The sequence below is a fragment of the Aythya ferina genome, assembly GCF_964211825.1.
Source record: "Aythya ferina genome assembly, chromosome: 17".
In the NCBI taxonomy this organism is placed as follows: domain Eukaryota; kingdom Metazoa; phylum Chordata; class Aves; order Anseriformes; family Anatidae; genus Aythya; species Aythya ferina.
In genome coordinates, this window is record NC_140316.1 from 15,982,254 (window position 1) to 15,994,685 (window position 12,432).

The window sequence follows — 12,432 nt, forward strand, 5'->3', positions numbered from 1 at the left end:
TATGCTTAAACTTATATTTATTCCTTTTGTTCTAACTGGAATTACATGTACTGTACTTTAATGTCACTCTAACATAGTTTAAGGAAATGCTCACTAATGTAAACTTTTCTAGTCTACCTATCTGACCTGTATTGTCTGTTTTTCCTAAGTATCTTGCTGAGCTGGACTTGAAGCTGAAAGGCTCACTGTTGATCCCCAGTGGTGGGATGAGGAGTCTGAGCAATTTAGGTAGACAGATATTCTACAAAAGAGAAAAAATAGTTAATGCTGTCTGTTACAACCAAATAGAAATTATTTCACAGATTGGATCCCCACTGATATTTTAGTTCTTCTATAATTAGTCTTAAAAGTGCAATGCCATTTTAATTTTGCAGGCAGGGAAACACTTTCTTAGCAGTTAGTTATCAAGGCAACTGTTGTGCATGTTTTCCGATGCACAGCCTGGCATAGGTGTTGACAGCAGAATACAACTCTGTAAATATTTAAGGCTGCTGGGATTAATACCTTTAACCTTGGAGTGAGAATTGGTGTTAGTCTCACTATCTAAAAATTTAGTTGATTTATAATTTCCTTGAACAATCCTTTAAGAAGTCCTAAGCTCATATCCAAAGTTAATGCAGGACTTCAGAATAGCATATGATAGTTTTTGAAAGGAACACTTTATGAGCAAAATTGTCATAATCATTGGTGAATCTGACTGCTCACACATACATACTTGTTTATAAGTGTCATGCACACCTTGACCCAGTGAGAATTAGTCCAATGACACATTTGCAGCTGAAGCTCCATTGAGAGTGTGCCTCCTGAATTTGATTTGATTTTTGTTTGTATATCTCTGCTTGTAGGAACAGAAAAATCTAGAAATAGAGCATTGGCAACCAGGCTGATAATTCCTCAGTCTTTTACTCCCAATTTACTGTATAGTGCCATTTAGAGATGTTTACATTAAAACCAAATAAACTCTGGCTTCTGTGGCAACTGAACGGGATATCAGTATCCGCCTCTGTCTTCAGCCTTGAGAATAAAGAGACTAAAATGGCCTGATTAATACAGTGACACAGGAAGACAAAAAGTCCTCAAGCTGCAGATAATCATTCAATTACTTTTGGCAGGGTTGTGAGATATTTTGAATTTTACAGGTTTTCACTTGTATTTTAAGTGCACTGGTTTAAAGGCAGCAGTTTACAGTACTGCAGGTTTGATGAGCACCAAATATTTTGAAATTATTGCATCAATTAAATCCATCATCACTAATATACAAAAGAAAACAGCAGATCAAGCAAAGTCTTTCAAAGGCCTTTGGAAATGGACTTTTTGGAAGACAAGTATGAGTTTGGGAAGGAAAAAAAAAAAAAAGGATTATTTCTAAATCACCTGGATTTTAAGAAGATTGGTTCCTGTAAAATAAAAGACAATTCAGTTTCCCACTAGTGGATTGCAATCATCTTGTTGACTTCGAAGCTTCTTCTTGAAGATGGATATTGATGTGGATGGCTGGTAAAATATACTCCAGATCTCACCAGCAGCAGTAACCTCATTGGAATCTTCCATTTCATTTGCAGATGGTATTTGATGGGATCTAAGAAACATGCGTTAGTTCACAATAAGTATTAAGGTGCACAGGAAGCTACTATTATTAGTATGTTTGCATTATTGCTGCACTGATAATGCTAACGAGTTCCTCTATATCTGTGACCATATGTTTTTTTCTACCTGGTACACAGTTACATAGGTTTTTGAAGGATTTGTTGGTTGCTTTTTGGACCAAATGACAAATAAGGCATACTGTTGCTATAATAGTTGCTACCCTAATGAAAGCAATTAAATTAATATCTGTACATATTCTGTTACTAATTACTATTAATTAATGTCCTTGTATATTTAAGTTAGTTTGTAGTGTGTAAATACAACACAACATTTATGATTTGTTCAAAACTCACCCATCATTTCAGTCAATGAGTTAAATAGATGCTACCCTAGCAAACAGGGAAGTTTTTTTAAAAACATGTACTTAATTAGTATCCTATTGAGGATACAAATATGTAACATATAACTTGATTTTAAATATGACTAGTTTCACAGTATCATAATGCAGAGAAATTAAGTATACCAGAATTGGTACAGAGCTTCATACTTACTTCATGGTAATGTGGAAAAATATCTTTAAGTGCACTGGTTTAAAGGCAGCAGTTTACAGTACTGCAGGTTTGATGAGCACCAAATATTTTGAAATTATTGCATCAATTAAATCCATCATCACTAATATACAAAAGAAAACAGCAGATCAAGCAAAGAGCTTCATACTTACTTCATGGTAATGTGGAGAAATATCTTTGCCAATATGGCTGTAACACTTAGGATGAGCAGCGCGGTGAGACTATATATTGTCCACTCTGAAGAAGAAAAATGAAAACAAAAAGAAGGAGAAAGGAGAGAGGAGAGAGGAGGAGAAGAAGACAGAATGAAGAGGAGACAGAAAAAAGAGGAGGGAGGCGAGGCGAGGCGAGGCGAGGCGAGGCGAGGAGAGGAGAGGAGAGGAGAGGAGAGGAGAGGAGAGGAGAGGAGAGGAGAGGAGAGGAGAGGAGAGGAGAGGAGAGGAGAGGAGAGGAGAGGAGAGGAGAGGAGAGGAGAGGAGAGGAGAGGAGCTCTCAGTGCATTCATTTACTTACAATTTTTAAAGTAGGTATACTGCAGAAAAGAAACACATAGCCTTTGTATGCTTTATTCAAAGCTGTAATTTGAAGACACATTAAGCCTTTAGGTAACAACTGGCAGAAACTGTGTAACTCAATCTGGAATGTTTTTTCCCATGGAGGACTACTCCCTGTAAAAAATCAATACTGCAAAAATCCAAAGCATATACCAGTAAAATTTTCTAATATATCTATGAAAGTAAACAAAACTCACTCAGGGGAAATATTAAAAAGCAGACTAAGGAATATACTAGCATATATGCTGCCAGTAGTAACTGTAATGTTTGTAAGCAGGTGGCCTAGTTTTATATCAGTAATTATGAAAGTAATCACTTTATTTTTTCCTTTCTAGAGTCTACTGAGACAGTTGATCAGTATTTGTGCTCTCCTATTTTATTACCTTATGCTGAAGGCTCTTGGGCATTGTATTTTGCATTCCAGTTTATTTTTTTTTTGGTACCATCAGGTCAAGCAGGACTTGAATAGCTTGACACAGTGTAACATCTGAACTACTTAAAAGACTCAGATTGGAGGGGAACAGATTTTAAATTATTAGATCACTTTTCATTCTGACTCCCATAGTCTCCAACCCATGCTGCATGCCGGAATGCCAGGAGTTACACTTACATCAGTATACAATATTTCTAATTTGGGTATATGCAGCTAGCATGCAGTCACATTTTTAGACTTCAGGAATGAAGACATAGCTTCAGGACTATAGAACTATTAGAGTGTGCATAGAGAGACCAAAGTCTAACTTCATCAATATGTAGAAGCAGGTGCCCAAGGTATTTTAAAGATAAATGAGACCAATAATGATATTCCGGTCTTCAGTTATTTGCAATTTAACAATCTCCTGAATGAAGGGATGTCTTGGAAAATGAGCTCAAGATACTTGACAGTTTTCAGCGACATCTCTTGAAAGATGAACCTGCTTCACTTTTGCCTAGCCCTCTCTGTAGTTTTGCTCTAGCTTTTGTGAATTGGGATAACTGGGCTGCATGTAGCATTCAGGCTAATTCCAGACTCTGTAAGTGCTTGTACTTTCTTTCAGCACCTTTTGCCACTCCTATGGTATGCCCTGGTCACTGAAACCAGTTCTAGTAAGGAGGCTGCTTTCACTTGCCATTTGGTTTTACTACTTAGACAAAGTAAGTAACAAATCAAAGTAAATAAATATCTTTCTGATATGCTTTCATTCTCAAAGACTCATTTTCACATTATTTCTAAATGATTTATACTGAGAAGTCAGTTTTGAAAAGCAATGAGATCAGTGCAATTAGTGATAATTAGACTACATGAAAATGCTTCTTCAGGCATCTATCAGTAAGAGGCACAGTGGATCAGATAAAATGGGGTAGGAGGCAAAGGTGATAATGATTCTAGATTGTGCCAAAACAAAATTTTCCTGTTTTCACATTTCCTTGTAATATTACCAGGCATGGAGCTACTAGGATGACTTGGACTGGTTGTGATGACATAAAGTATCTTTGATGACCGAGCTGCATTGATACTGAGATTTGCATGTTCATGTATCTTCTCTGAAAGTGTCTGATTCATTGTAATCTTGTTTTGATGCACACTGTCCTTCACAGCTGAAAACAAAACAGTGTGATTATATAAACAGCTTCTTAACAGATGTAATTGGGCATTACTTTGTGCTTGTAAACAGGCATATGCTTCCCTCTGGTTTACTTAGAGAACTCCAATAATCATATTATGTCTGATGCCAGAAAAATTGTGTGCTTCACCAAGCTGGGGTTCTCAGAATTTTTCTGGAAGTGAATTGTTCATCATAAGAGCAGGTACAACTCAAGGACTGAAATGTTTTTTCCTGATCTCCTGAGGACTTTATAGCTGAGTAGATTATTGGAAATAGCTGAGATGAACCAATGGTGCAGATGGACTACCATTTTTTTCCCCAGCTTCTTTTCCATTTTCCAACCTGTTTTGACAGGCAGAGATGTGTAGGATTGACGTTTTGAAAACGTAAATTCTGATATTTATGACATAGATGACTAAAGTATTCCAAATTAAGAGAAATTTTAGCAGAAGCTTTTACCTACTGAACAGTGGCAACAAGATGCATTAAAAACTTGTGGACGTGAGGTTTAAATATTTTTTTTGCCACTTCAGAAATCTCCTGTGCAAATTACATGCTTTAATAACATATTGAAATGTAGAAAGAGCAAAGTTAGCTTCTTACCTTTATACCTGATAGCAAATCCTTGGGCTTGATTGATTTCATCTGAGAAAAAATACAAAATAACAAAATCCAAAGAGATGTTGAATGTGTGGGGAGGACGGTTCTTGCCATTAAAACGAGCTAGAACATGATAGGTATAGCCGTCCAGTAATTCCACCATATCTGTAGCATCTTTGATTTCAAAAAGAACAAAGCTGAAGTGGATTTGAGATGCTCCTGGGACTTGTATGGTCCAGTAACATCCTCTGCCCGTGCCATATGTGTCAGGAAAATCTGGGGAATAGATCACAGCTGTAGCAGAAGTGTAATTCCCTCCACAGGCACCAATAAGGGCTGTGAAGAACAAAGAGGAGAGGAAGAAAAATTGAAAAAGAGAAACTAGTGCAGGTTATACATTACTTATGCACAACTTTAGTACTCTTATAAGATTCTAACATTCATGTGACTTTAAGGAACATACTTGCTACCCCAAAAAAGATGGCTTTCAGACTCACATTATTGCTTGGGATACATTCATTTTGGTTCCTTACTCTGAGACCTAAGTATCAATCTGGAATATTACAACTATCCTTTGTCCTTGTCTGGTCCTTTTCCCACACCCCTAAGGGACTGGGATCAAAGCTAAATCACTGATTCATGGACTTCCCCATTTCTATAAGATAGGTAGATTAGTAATTCTCACTGTTGGCTCATTTAAATCATTTTCCAGCTTTAATGAAAAAAAAAAATCTTCACAGGATAGCTGAAGTTGGACAGGGCCTCTGGAGACTAGTTCAATTCCCCAGTTCAAAAGAGTGTCAAAGGAGAGCACTTTGTCCAGTTATGTTTTGAGTCTCCAAGGCTGGAGATTGACAGCCTCTCTGGACAACTTTTTCCACTGTTACCCTCATCGTAAAGAAGACTTTCTTTTTGTTGATATGAAATTTCCTATACTTCAGTTTGTGTCCGTTGCCTTGTCTATTCATTAGATACCACTTAGAAGAGTGTGGCTTCATCTTTACACCTTCCCATCAGGTATTTATACACATTAACTCCCACCCCAAGCCCCAAAGCTGCCTTTTCTCAAGGCCAAATGATCCCCTCATATGAATGATGCTCTAACTCCTTAATCATCTCTGTGACCTTTTATATGTATTTTTAAGCATTTTCTCTCCTGATCTTGTCTAATTAAAGTTTGACCATACCTTCACTAAGTAACAGAAGCAAGTGACTGTTATGAAGTCTAAGGAAAAATCTTTTAGATTTGTTGCTACAATATTATCTTGAAGAGTCAAACAAGTATGTGCCCAGTGACTTTTTATAATCCTTAACAACCGTCCAGATTCCCAGTGCAAACTTATTCATCAATGAATCTAGAGAAATTCTAATGCCAACCGACTTGATGCATATATGCATGCACGTATATTTATATATATGTAGTGTGTCAGTACAGATGTGTATATATTGCGTATTTAAGGGATATATATATTTTATATTACATAATAATTTATTTCATGACCAAATTGTTTGGATCAAGCCATATCATAGCCTGAAGTTCTGAAGGATCAAAATAGAATTCCCTCTGAAAGCCTAATTAAAGCCCTGTAATAAGTGGCCTGTGAGAAAGGAAATACAGGAACTGAAGTGTTTTGATGTGTCTCAGTTTTCATAGGCTTTATGAAGAGAAAGAGCTTTGATAAATACAAATTAAAAGGGAGTTGGGGGAATGAGCAAAAGTAGAACATGTATGCCAGAAAATAAAGTGAAAACACTTCACTTTTTTCTGGAGCAAGGCCTGATCAGAACAATAAACCTCACACTTCAGTGCTGCACTATGAAAGACCCCATAGAGAAACTGAAAGAATATGAAAGAAGAATTGAAAGAATGTGAAAGATCCCAGAAGATACAAAGCCCCATAGAGAATTTGTGTTTGGCACTTACTCCAAGCTAACAGAGCTGGTGATTTAATTGAGTAGATAGAATTGCTTGAATAGATTGAATTGATAGAACTGAAATCTGACAATGAGATATCATTCGCAAAAACTTATAGGCATTGTTATATTTGGCTGTGCTGTTTGTAACTACCAAATCAGAACGCATTCTACAAACCAGCAATATGTTGAGCATGCTAATGACTAATGCTCCACAAAGCACAGCATTCCCCATATGCAATGAAAATGCTTTCCCTCTCTCAGTTCATTCTGGTTCATACCAGAAAAAATATAACTGGTTCATACCAGTTCTTTCATTTCTGGTTCGTACCAGAAAAGACAGTGCAGGGTAACACCTTGTTGAGCCTTTGGCCATTCCAGAGAAGAAAAACTATGAAGGATACTTTTAACCATGACAAATTTGGGAGGCCAAGAGCAGAAGGAAACAAAGGATATAGCAGTATGAACCTATGTGCTACTACAATATTGAAAGCAATATACAACTCCAATACTTCTTTTCATATCTTAGGGAGAAGTTGGAAGTGAGGGAGTAGAATGACTAATTCCTGCTCTAAGTGAAAAATCTTTCTGTCCTGCTTTATGGAAACCAGAGTTTTAGAGTGAGGAGGTGCTAAGTTGTGTATTCAGAGGCTGGAAAATCATGCTGCTTTTAGTTACAGAAAACTTATAACTTGACTTTAAAGGTAGCTAGAGGTAGCTAACACTGAAGGCAGTTGAGATCTGAGAAGCAGTGATATATCATTACATACTGTGGATTGTTCTAGTACCCCCAACTAAACCGGAAGCCTGTACAGCCGCCAGACAACCAAGTACTCATACTGTCGACCAGTTACATTATACAGCTGGTGCTGGTATGTTTATTGAAAAGTGTAGTAGAAAGGAGGACTTAATAATATAAGAAATGATATAATCAGTGATGATCATAACAGCAACCTAACTTGTTTGTACGTTTGCTGTACACACCTCTCAATTTCAATTGTATTATGGTGCTTTGTATTATGTAACTGGGTTACAGCAAGCCTTGTCTGGAAAGAAAAACCAGTGTTAAGTCTCCAGTATAAGAGACACTGGACCATGAGTCAGTTGCCTGAGCAAGCATCATTTCTCGGAAGATCTATTTCACATTATTAATGGAAGTGAATTTTATATGTAAGTGGAAAGTGGCTTTATTTTACACTGAATTAGGTGCTTTGCTGTTTTCTGTGCAACATTGCTTTTAAGCCCTTTCCCCTCATTTATTCAGCATTTGAAGCCTCTCCTTTGGGAAAAACCCAGCCTGTTTCAATACTTACTGTCAAAAAGAATGACTCTGCCATCCCCACCACAAGGCTGAGTATGGTCTCCAAAGCAAACACTGTTGCATTCCGTACTGGCTGCCTCCCCGTATCTCCAGTAGTCAGGATTATTTCCACAGAAACAGGCATAACCTGATTCCATGCCTGCAAACTTTGACAACAAAGATGCATAAGGAAGGGAGGGATATTTAAAGGCGCAACACCAGGAGGTTGTATGAGCAAGAAAGCTGGCAGCAGATTATGTATGCTTTGGAGAAGTATGTTAAGTCAGCAGTCAGAGGTCCCATCACAAACTGTTTTTGTTTGATCTGTTAGGATCCTACTTAAAACTAGAAAGAAAACTGGAATGGAGCACAACTAGGGCACCCTGTCAATCACAACTGCATAAGCAAACATACTTTCTTCTGGTATCCAAGTTATTACTAATTGGTTGCTTGCCCAAATTGTTCTGGATGGAGAGAGAGAGCTAGGTCTCCTGGAGTGGGAGTGAAACATTAGACCGTTTGAACATTTAAAAAAGAAGAGAAAGAAGAGAAAGAAGAGAAGGAAGGAAGGAAGGAAGGAAGGAAGGAAGGAAGGAAGGAAGGAAGGAAGGAAGGAAGGAAGGGAGGGAGGGAGGGAGGGAGGGAGGGAGGGAGGGAGGGAGGGAGGGAGGGAGGAAAAGAAAGAAAGAAAGAAAGAAAGAAAGAAAGAAAGAAAGAAAGAAAGAAAGAAAGAAAGAAAGAAAGAAAGAAAGAAAGAAAGAAAGAAAGAAAGAAAGAAAGAAAGAAAGAAAGAAAAAGGCAACAGAGGGCTCTAGGCATAAATGTTTTGTCTTTGAAAACATTTTGTAAATGTACATCAAATAAATCACCTTAAATTGTTGACTTCGGCAGGAACTGATGCATGTTTGGATAGTAAGTTTATTGGAGGTCTCACTGGTGCCAGTCAAAGGTGGTGGCTCTCCATGGTCTTTGTAACACCCTAGATTCCCTGGCACTGGCAAAAATAACAGACAATAGTCATTCTAAAGGTTTTCCTAAATAAACCCAAGACACTTTGTCTACCACTTTGTCTACCACCTTGTTACTAAGCAATTCCTGTTACTCTAAGCTAGATCCTTGCCTTGTTTTACAAATACGCCCAGGGATAAATGACAGGTGATAAAATGGCCTCACATCTACTTAGCAATAAACCTATAATAAAATACTCTGCAATTGGTTTCTGTAAGCTGTAGAAGTACAAACAAGATAATCGTCTGGTTCATTTCTCGTAATAGAAACAGTGGGGGGGTGAGGGGGTACTAAGTGGGTTCAGAGGTTTTGTGTTTGGGTTTTTTGCCTTTTTTTCTTTCAACTAGGATCATGTACATTCTAACAATGTAAATTAAACAATGTTTTCTGTCAAATCTTCAAAATAGTTACATTGTAGAAAATTTCTAAACATAGTATTGGAGAAAGGAAAACTAAATTGTTTTAGGATGGAGTTTGGTTAAGTTTTATGGGAGGGACTGTATATTTACATGAGATATTCATAATATTAAAAACTAAAAATCTGATATGAATTCTCACTATTTTATAGTATGTATGTAGAGATTTAACATGAGCATAGCTGCTTAAGAACATAAAACAAACAACAACAGCAAAATAACACATCTATTTATACTGTTTTGATACAATGTTTTGAGTCTCCTTGATCACACTAGGCAATCATAAAGAGAGATTTTTCCATTCAGTGCATGATTTGTCTTCTATTTTTCTTTTATTGTTGCACTTTTCATCAAAACACTGAAATTTATCCATTACTCCTCGAGACAGTATGTGTGGTACAATATACTGCTGTGTTAATGGTATAACATTATTTATTTCCAGTCTAATTGTCATGTCTGCTAAAATACTTGGAATTAATAGAAATAGAAATTAGAAATAATAGAAATATATAAATAGAAATATATGAATAGCAATAGAAATGGAAATGGAAATGGAAATTAATAGACAGTTCATTTGGAAGGGACCACATCTATTCCAACTTCCTGACCACTTCAAGACTAACCAACAATGAAAACGTTATTGAGGGCATTGTCCAAATGCTTCTCGAACACTGACAGGCATGGGGCATCAACCACCTCACCAGGAAGCCTGTTCCAGTGTTGGACCACCACCCTCACGGTAAATAATTTTTTCCTAATGTCCAGTCTGAGCCTCCTGTGGCACAGCTCTGTGCTATTCCCTCATGTCCTGTCATCGGTCACCAGGAAGCAAAGACTGACACCTCCCTCTCCATTCCCCTGCTCAGGAATTTGTAGCATAACGAGGTGTTCTCTCAGCCTTCTTTTCTCCAGACTAGACAACCAGGCATCTTCGGCCTCTCCTCATAGAGCATGCCCTCCAGCCCTTTTACCAGCTTTGATGCCCTCCTCTGGATGCTTTCAAGGACCTTAACATCTTGTTTATATTGTGGAGACCTGAACTGTACACAATATTCAAGCTGAGGCTGCACCAAGACCAAAGATTCTCCAAACATCCTCTTACAAAAGATATTGATTATAGTATTATAAAGAAGAATGAAAGAAATAATGCAGTTGGGACGAAAAAAAATGAAGTTTTTTTTTTTTTTAATAATAAGATAATGTTGCTTCAAATGTTGTTGACAAAGTAATTTTTTTTCTAAGAATGATGCAATTTCAACATTAAATGCTTGTATATATTTATGGCTTGGCTATGTCTTGCAGCAATATGCTTTTAAGTACTGTTAATTCAAGTTATAGCCTGATTTAACATACCTTTGGAAATGTTCACTTGCAGCCCCACCCCAGCTGAGTACAAACAGACAGGTAACTCCCAAAGAGCTCAGTCTTCCATACAGAACATGACTTCACTGCCCAGAAAATGCTTCCTAGTCACCAGTCTAGCACATTTTCCTAGGAGACCTTGGATTTTCAAAACCACATAGTAAAATTTTATTTTTTTTTTTTGTAAAAGGAGCTTTATTGGTGAGAATCTTCAGCCATGTCTCCAGAGGATTAATCCTCCCATGATCTCCATGCTAAGAAAACAGACTCAGCCATTTGAAAACTTCATACATTGCATACCAGTTGGGTAACATCTTAAAGCTAATTAGCCTCTTTAGTGTTCCAGTGGTATTTCAACTTTTTCATGTTTAGCTAACAAAATTAGTGTCATGGGATTTGAAATAAATAGTCATTCATGGGGAAGCATTAATCTAGCCGAGTACTGAAGAGCAGGTTCCAAGCAAATGCATAGTACTTCAAATTACTTTGATAACTAATCAACAAACTACATAACCCTGTGGATATATGCTCCACTGGGAGCTAGAAGTATTTGAGTAGCCCCACATCAAATATATGTTTAAATGATCTTCTGACCTGGGATAACACACAACATATTTTCTACCATACATGTATATATGATTTTGATGTGCTTCTTCTTCCTATGGCTACTGATGGGCTGGTCCTAAACCTGAGACACTTTGGAGTTGCTACTGACAGGTAATCAGCATAGATGGTATAAGCATTAACAGCAGAGGAAAGATTATTTATATTCTGAGCAGGCGAAAAAAGCTAACTGGCAAAAACTGGCAAAAAACTTTATATCAGACCAACAGTGACCACAAATTACTGCTTTTTCAACAATGTTTTAGTATATTAGAATAATACGTTTTCCATTCATACCATATCAAACTCAGTCAGCATGTATGTTCAGGGAGGCATTACACCATAAATCCAAAAGAAGGCAGTGTACATTTTATGTGGAGCAACTTTGCAGAAAAGGCCCTGGAGGTTCCGATAGACAGGGAGCTGAATATGACCAAGAGTGTACTGGGCAGCAAAGAAGGTCTGCAGCATCCTGGTCTGTATTAAGATGAGCACAGACAGAGATCAAGAAAAGCGATTTTTCTTCTACTCAGCACTTCTTAGGACCACATCTAGACTACTGTGTCCAGTTTGGGGCCCACCAGTACAAAAAACATTCTGGCTGACTGGAACAAGTTCAGCAGAGAGCCAAGATGCTCAGAGAGCTGGAGCACTCACCCTGTGACAGGAGGCTGAGGGAGTGGGACTTGTTCATTCTGCAGTCTGAAATGTTCAGACTGGATATAAAGAAAATCTTTTCACCATGAGGACAGTCACCACTGGAACAGGAGCCCAGAGAGGCCGTGCAGTCTATATTTGGAAGTTGCAAGGAGGTTGTCAAGTTTTGTTTGTCAAGGTTGTTCTGTTTGTGTCTAGTTCTCTTGTGCTTAAAAGGTCACTTCTTTTGTGCAAGTATGCTATTTTTCTTTTATGCAGTACCTGACACAGTGAGGT

The 12,432-nt window shown here is 37.5% G+C and overlaps 1 protein-coding gene across 1 annotated transcript in view; it reads right to left on the minus strand.

Annotated features, from left to right (window-relative positions):
• KREMEN1 (kringle containing transmembrane protein 1) overlaps nucleotides 1–12,432 on the minus strand; it is a 56,629-nt gene continuing 44,197 nt past the window's right edge. The window contains exons 19-25 of the mRNA XM_084539249.1: nucleotides 8,980–9,104; nucleotides 8,124–8,277; nucleotides 4,900–5,232; nucleotides 4,130–4,288; nucleotides 2,309–2,393; nucleotides 1,375–1,579; nucleotides 1–241 (exon numbers count right to left, since the gene is read on the minus strand). Coding sequence (XP_084395375.1) covers nucleotides 1,417–1,579; nucleotides 2,309–2,393; nucleotides 4,130–4,288; nucleotides 4,900–5,232; nucleotides 8,124–8,277; nucleotides 8,980–9,104 — 1,019 coding nt within the window. The 3' untranslated portion in view covers nucleotides 1–241; nucleotides 1,375–1,416. The remainder of the gene's footprint in view (nucleotides 242–1,374; nucleotides 1,580–2,308; nucleotides 2,394–4,129; nucleotides 4,289–4,899; nucleotides 5,233–8,123; nucleotides 8,278–8,979; nucleotides 9,105–12,432) is intronic.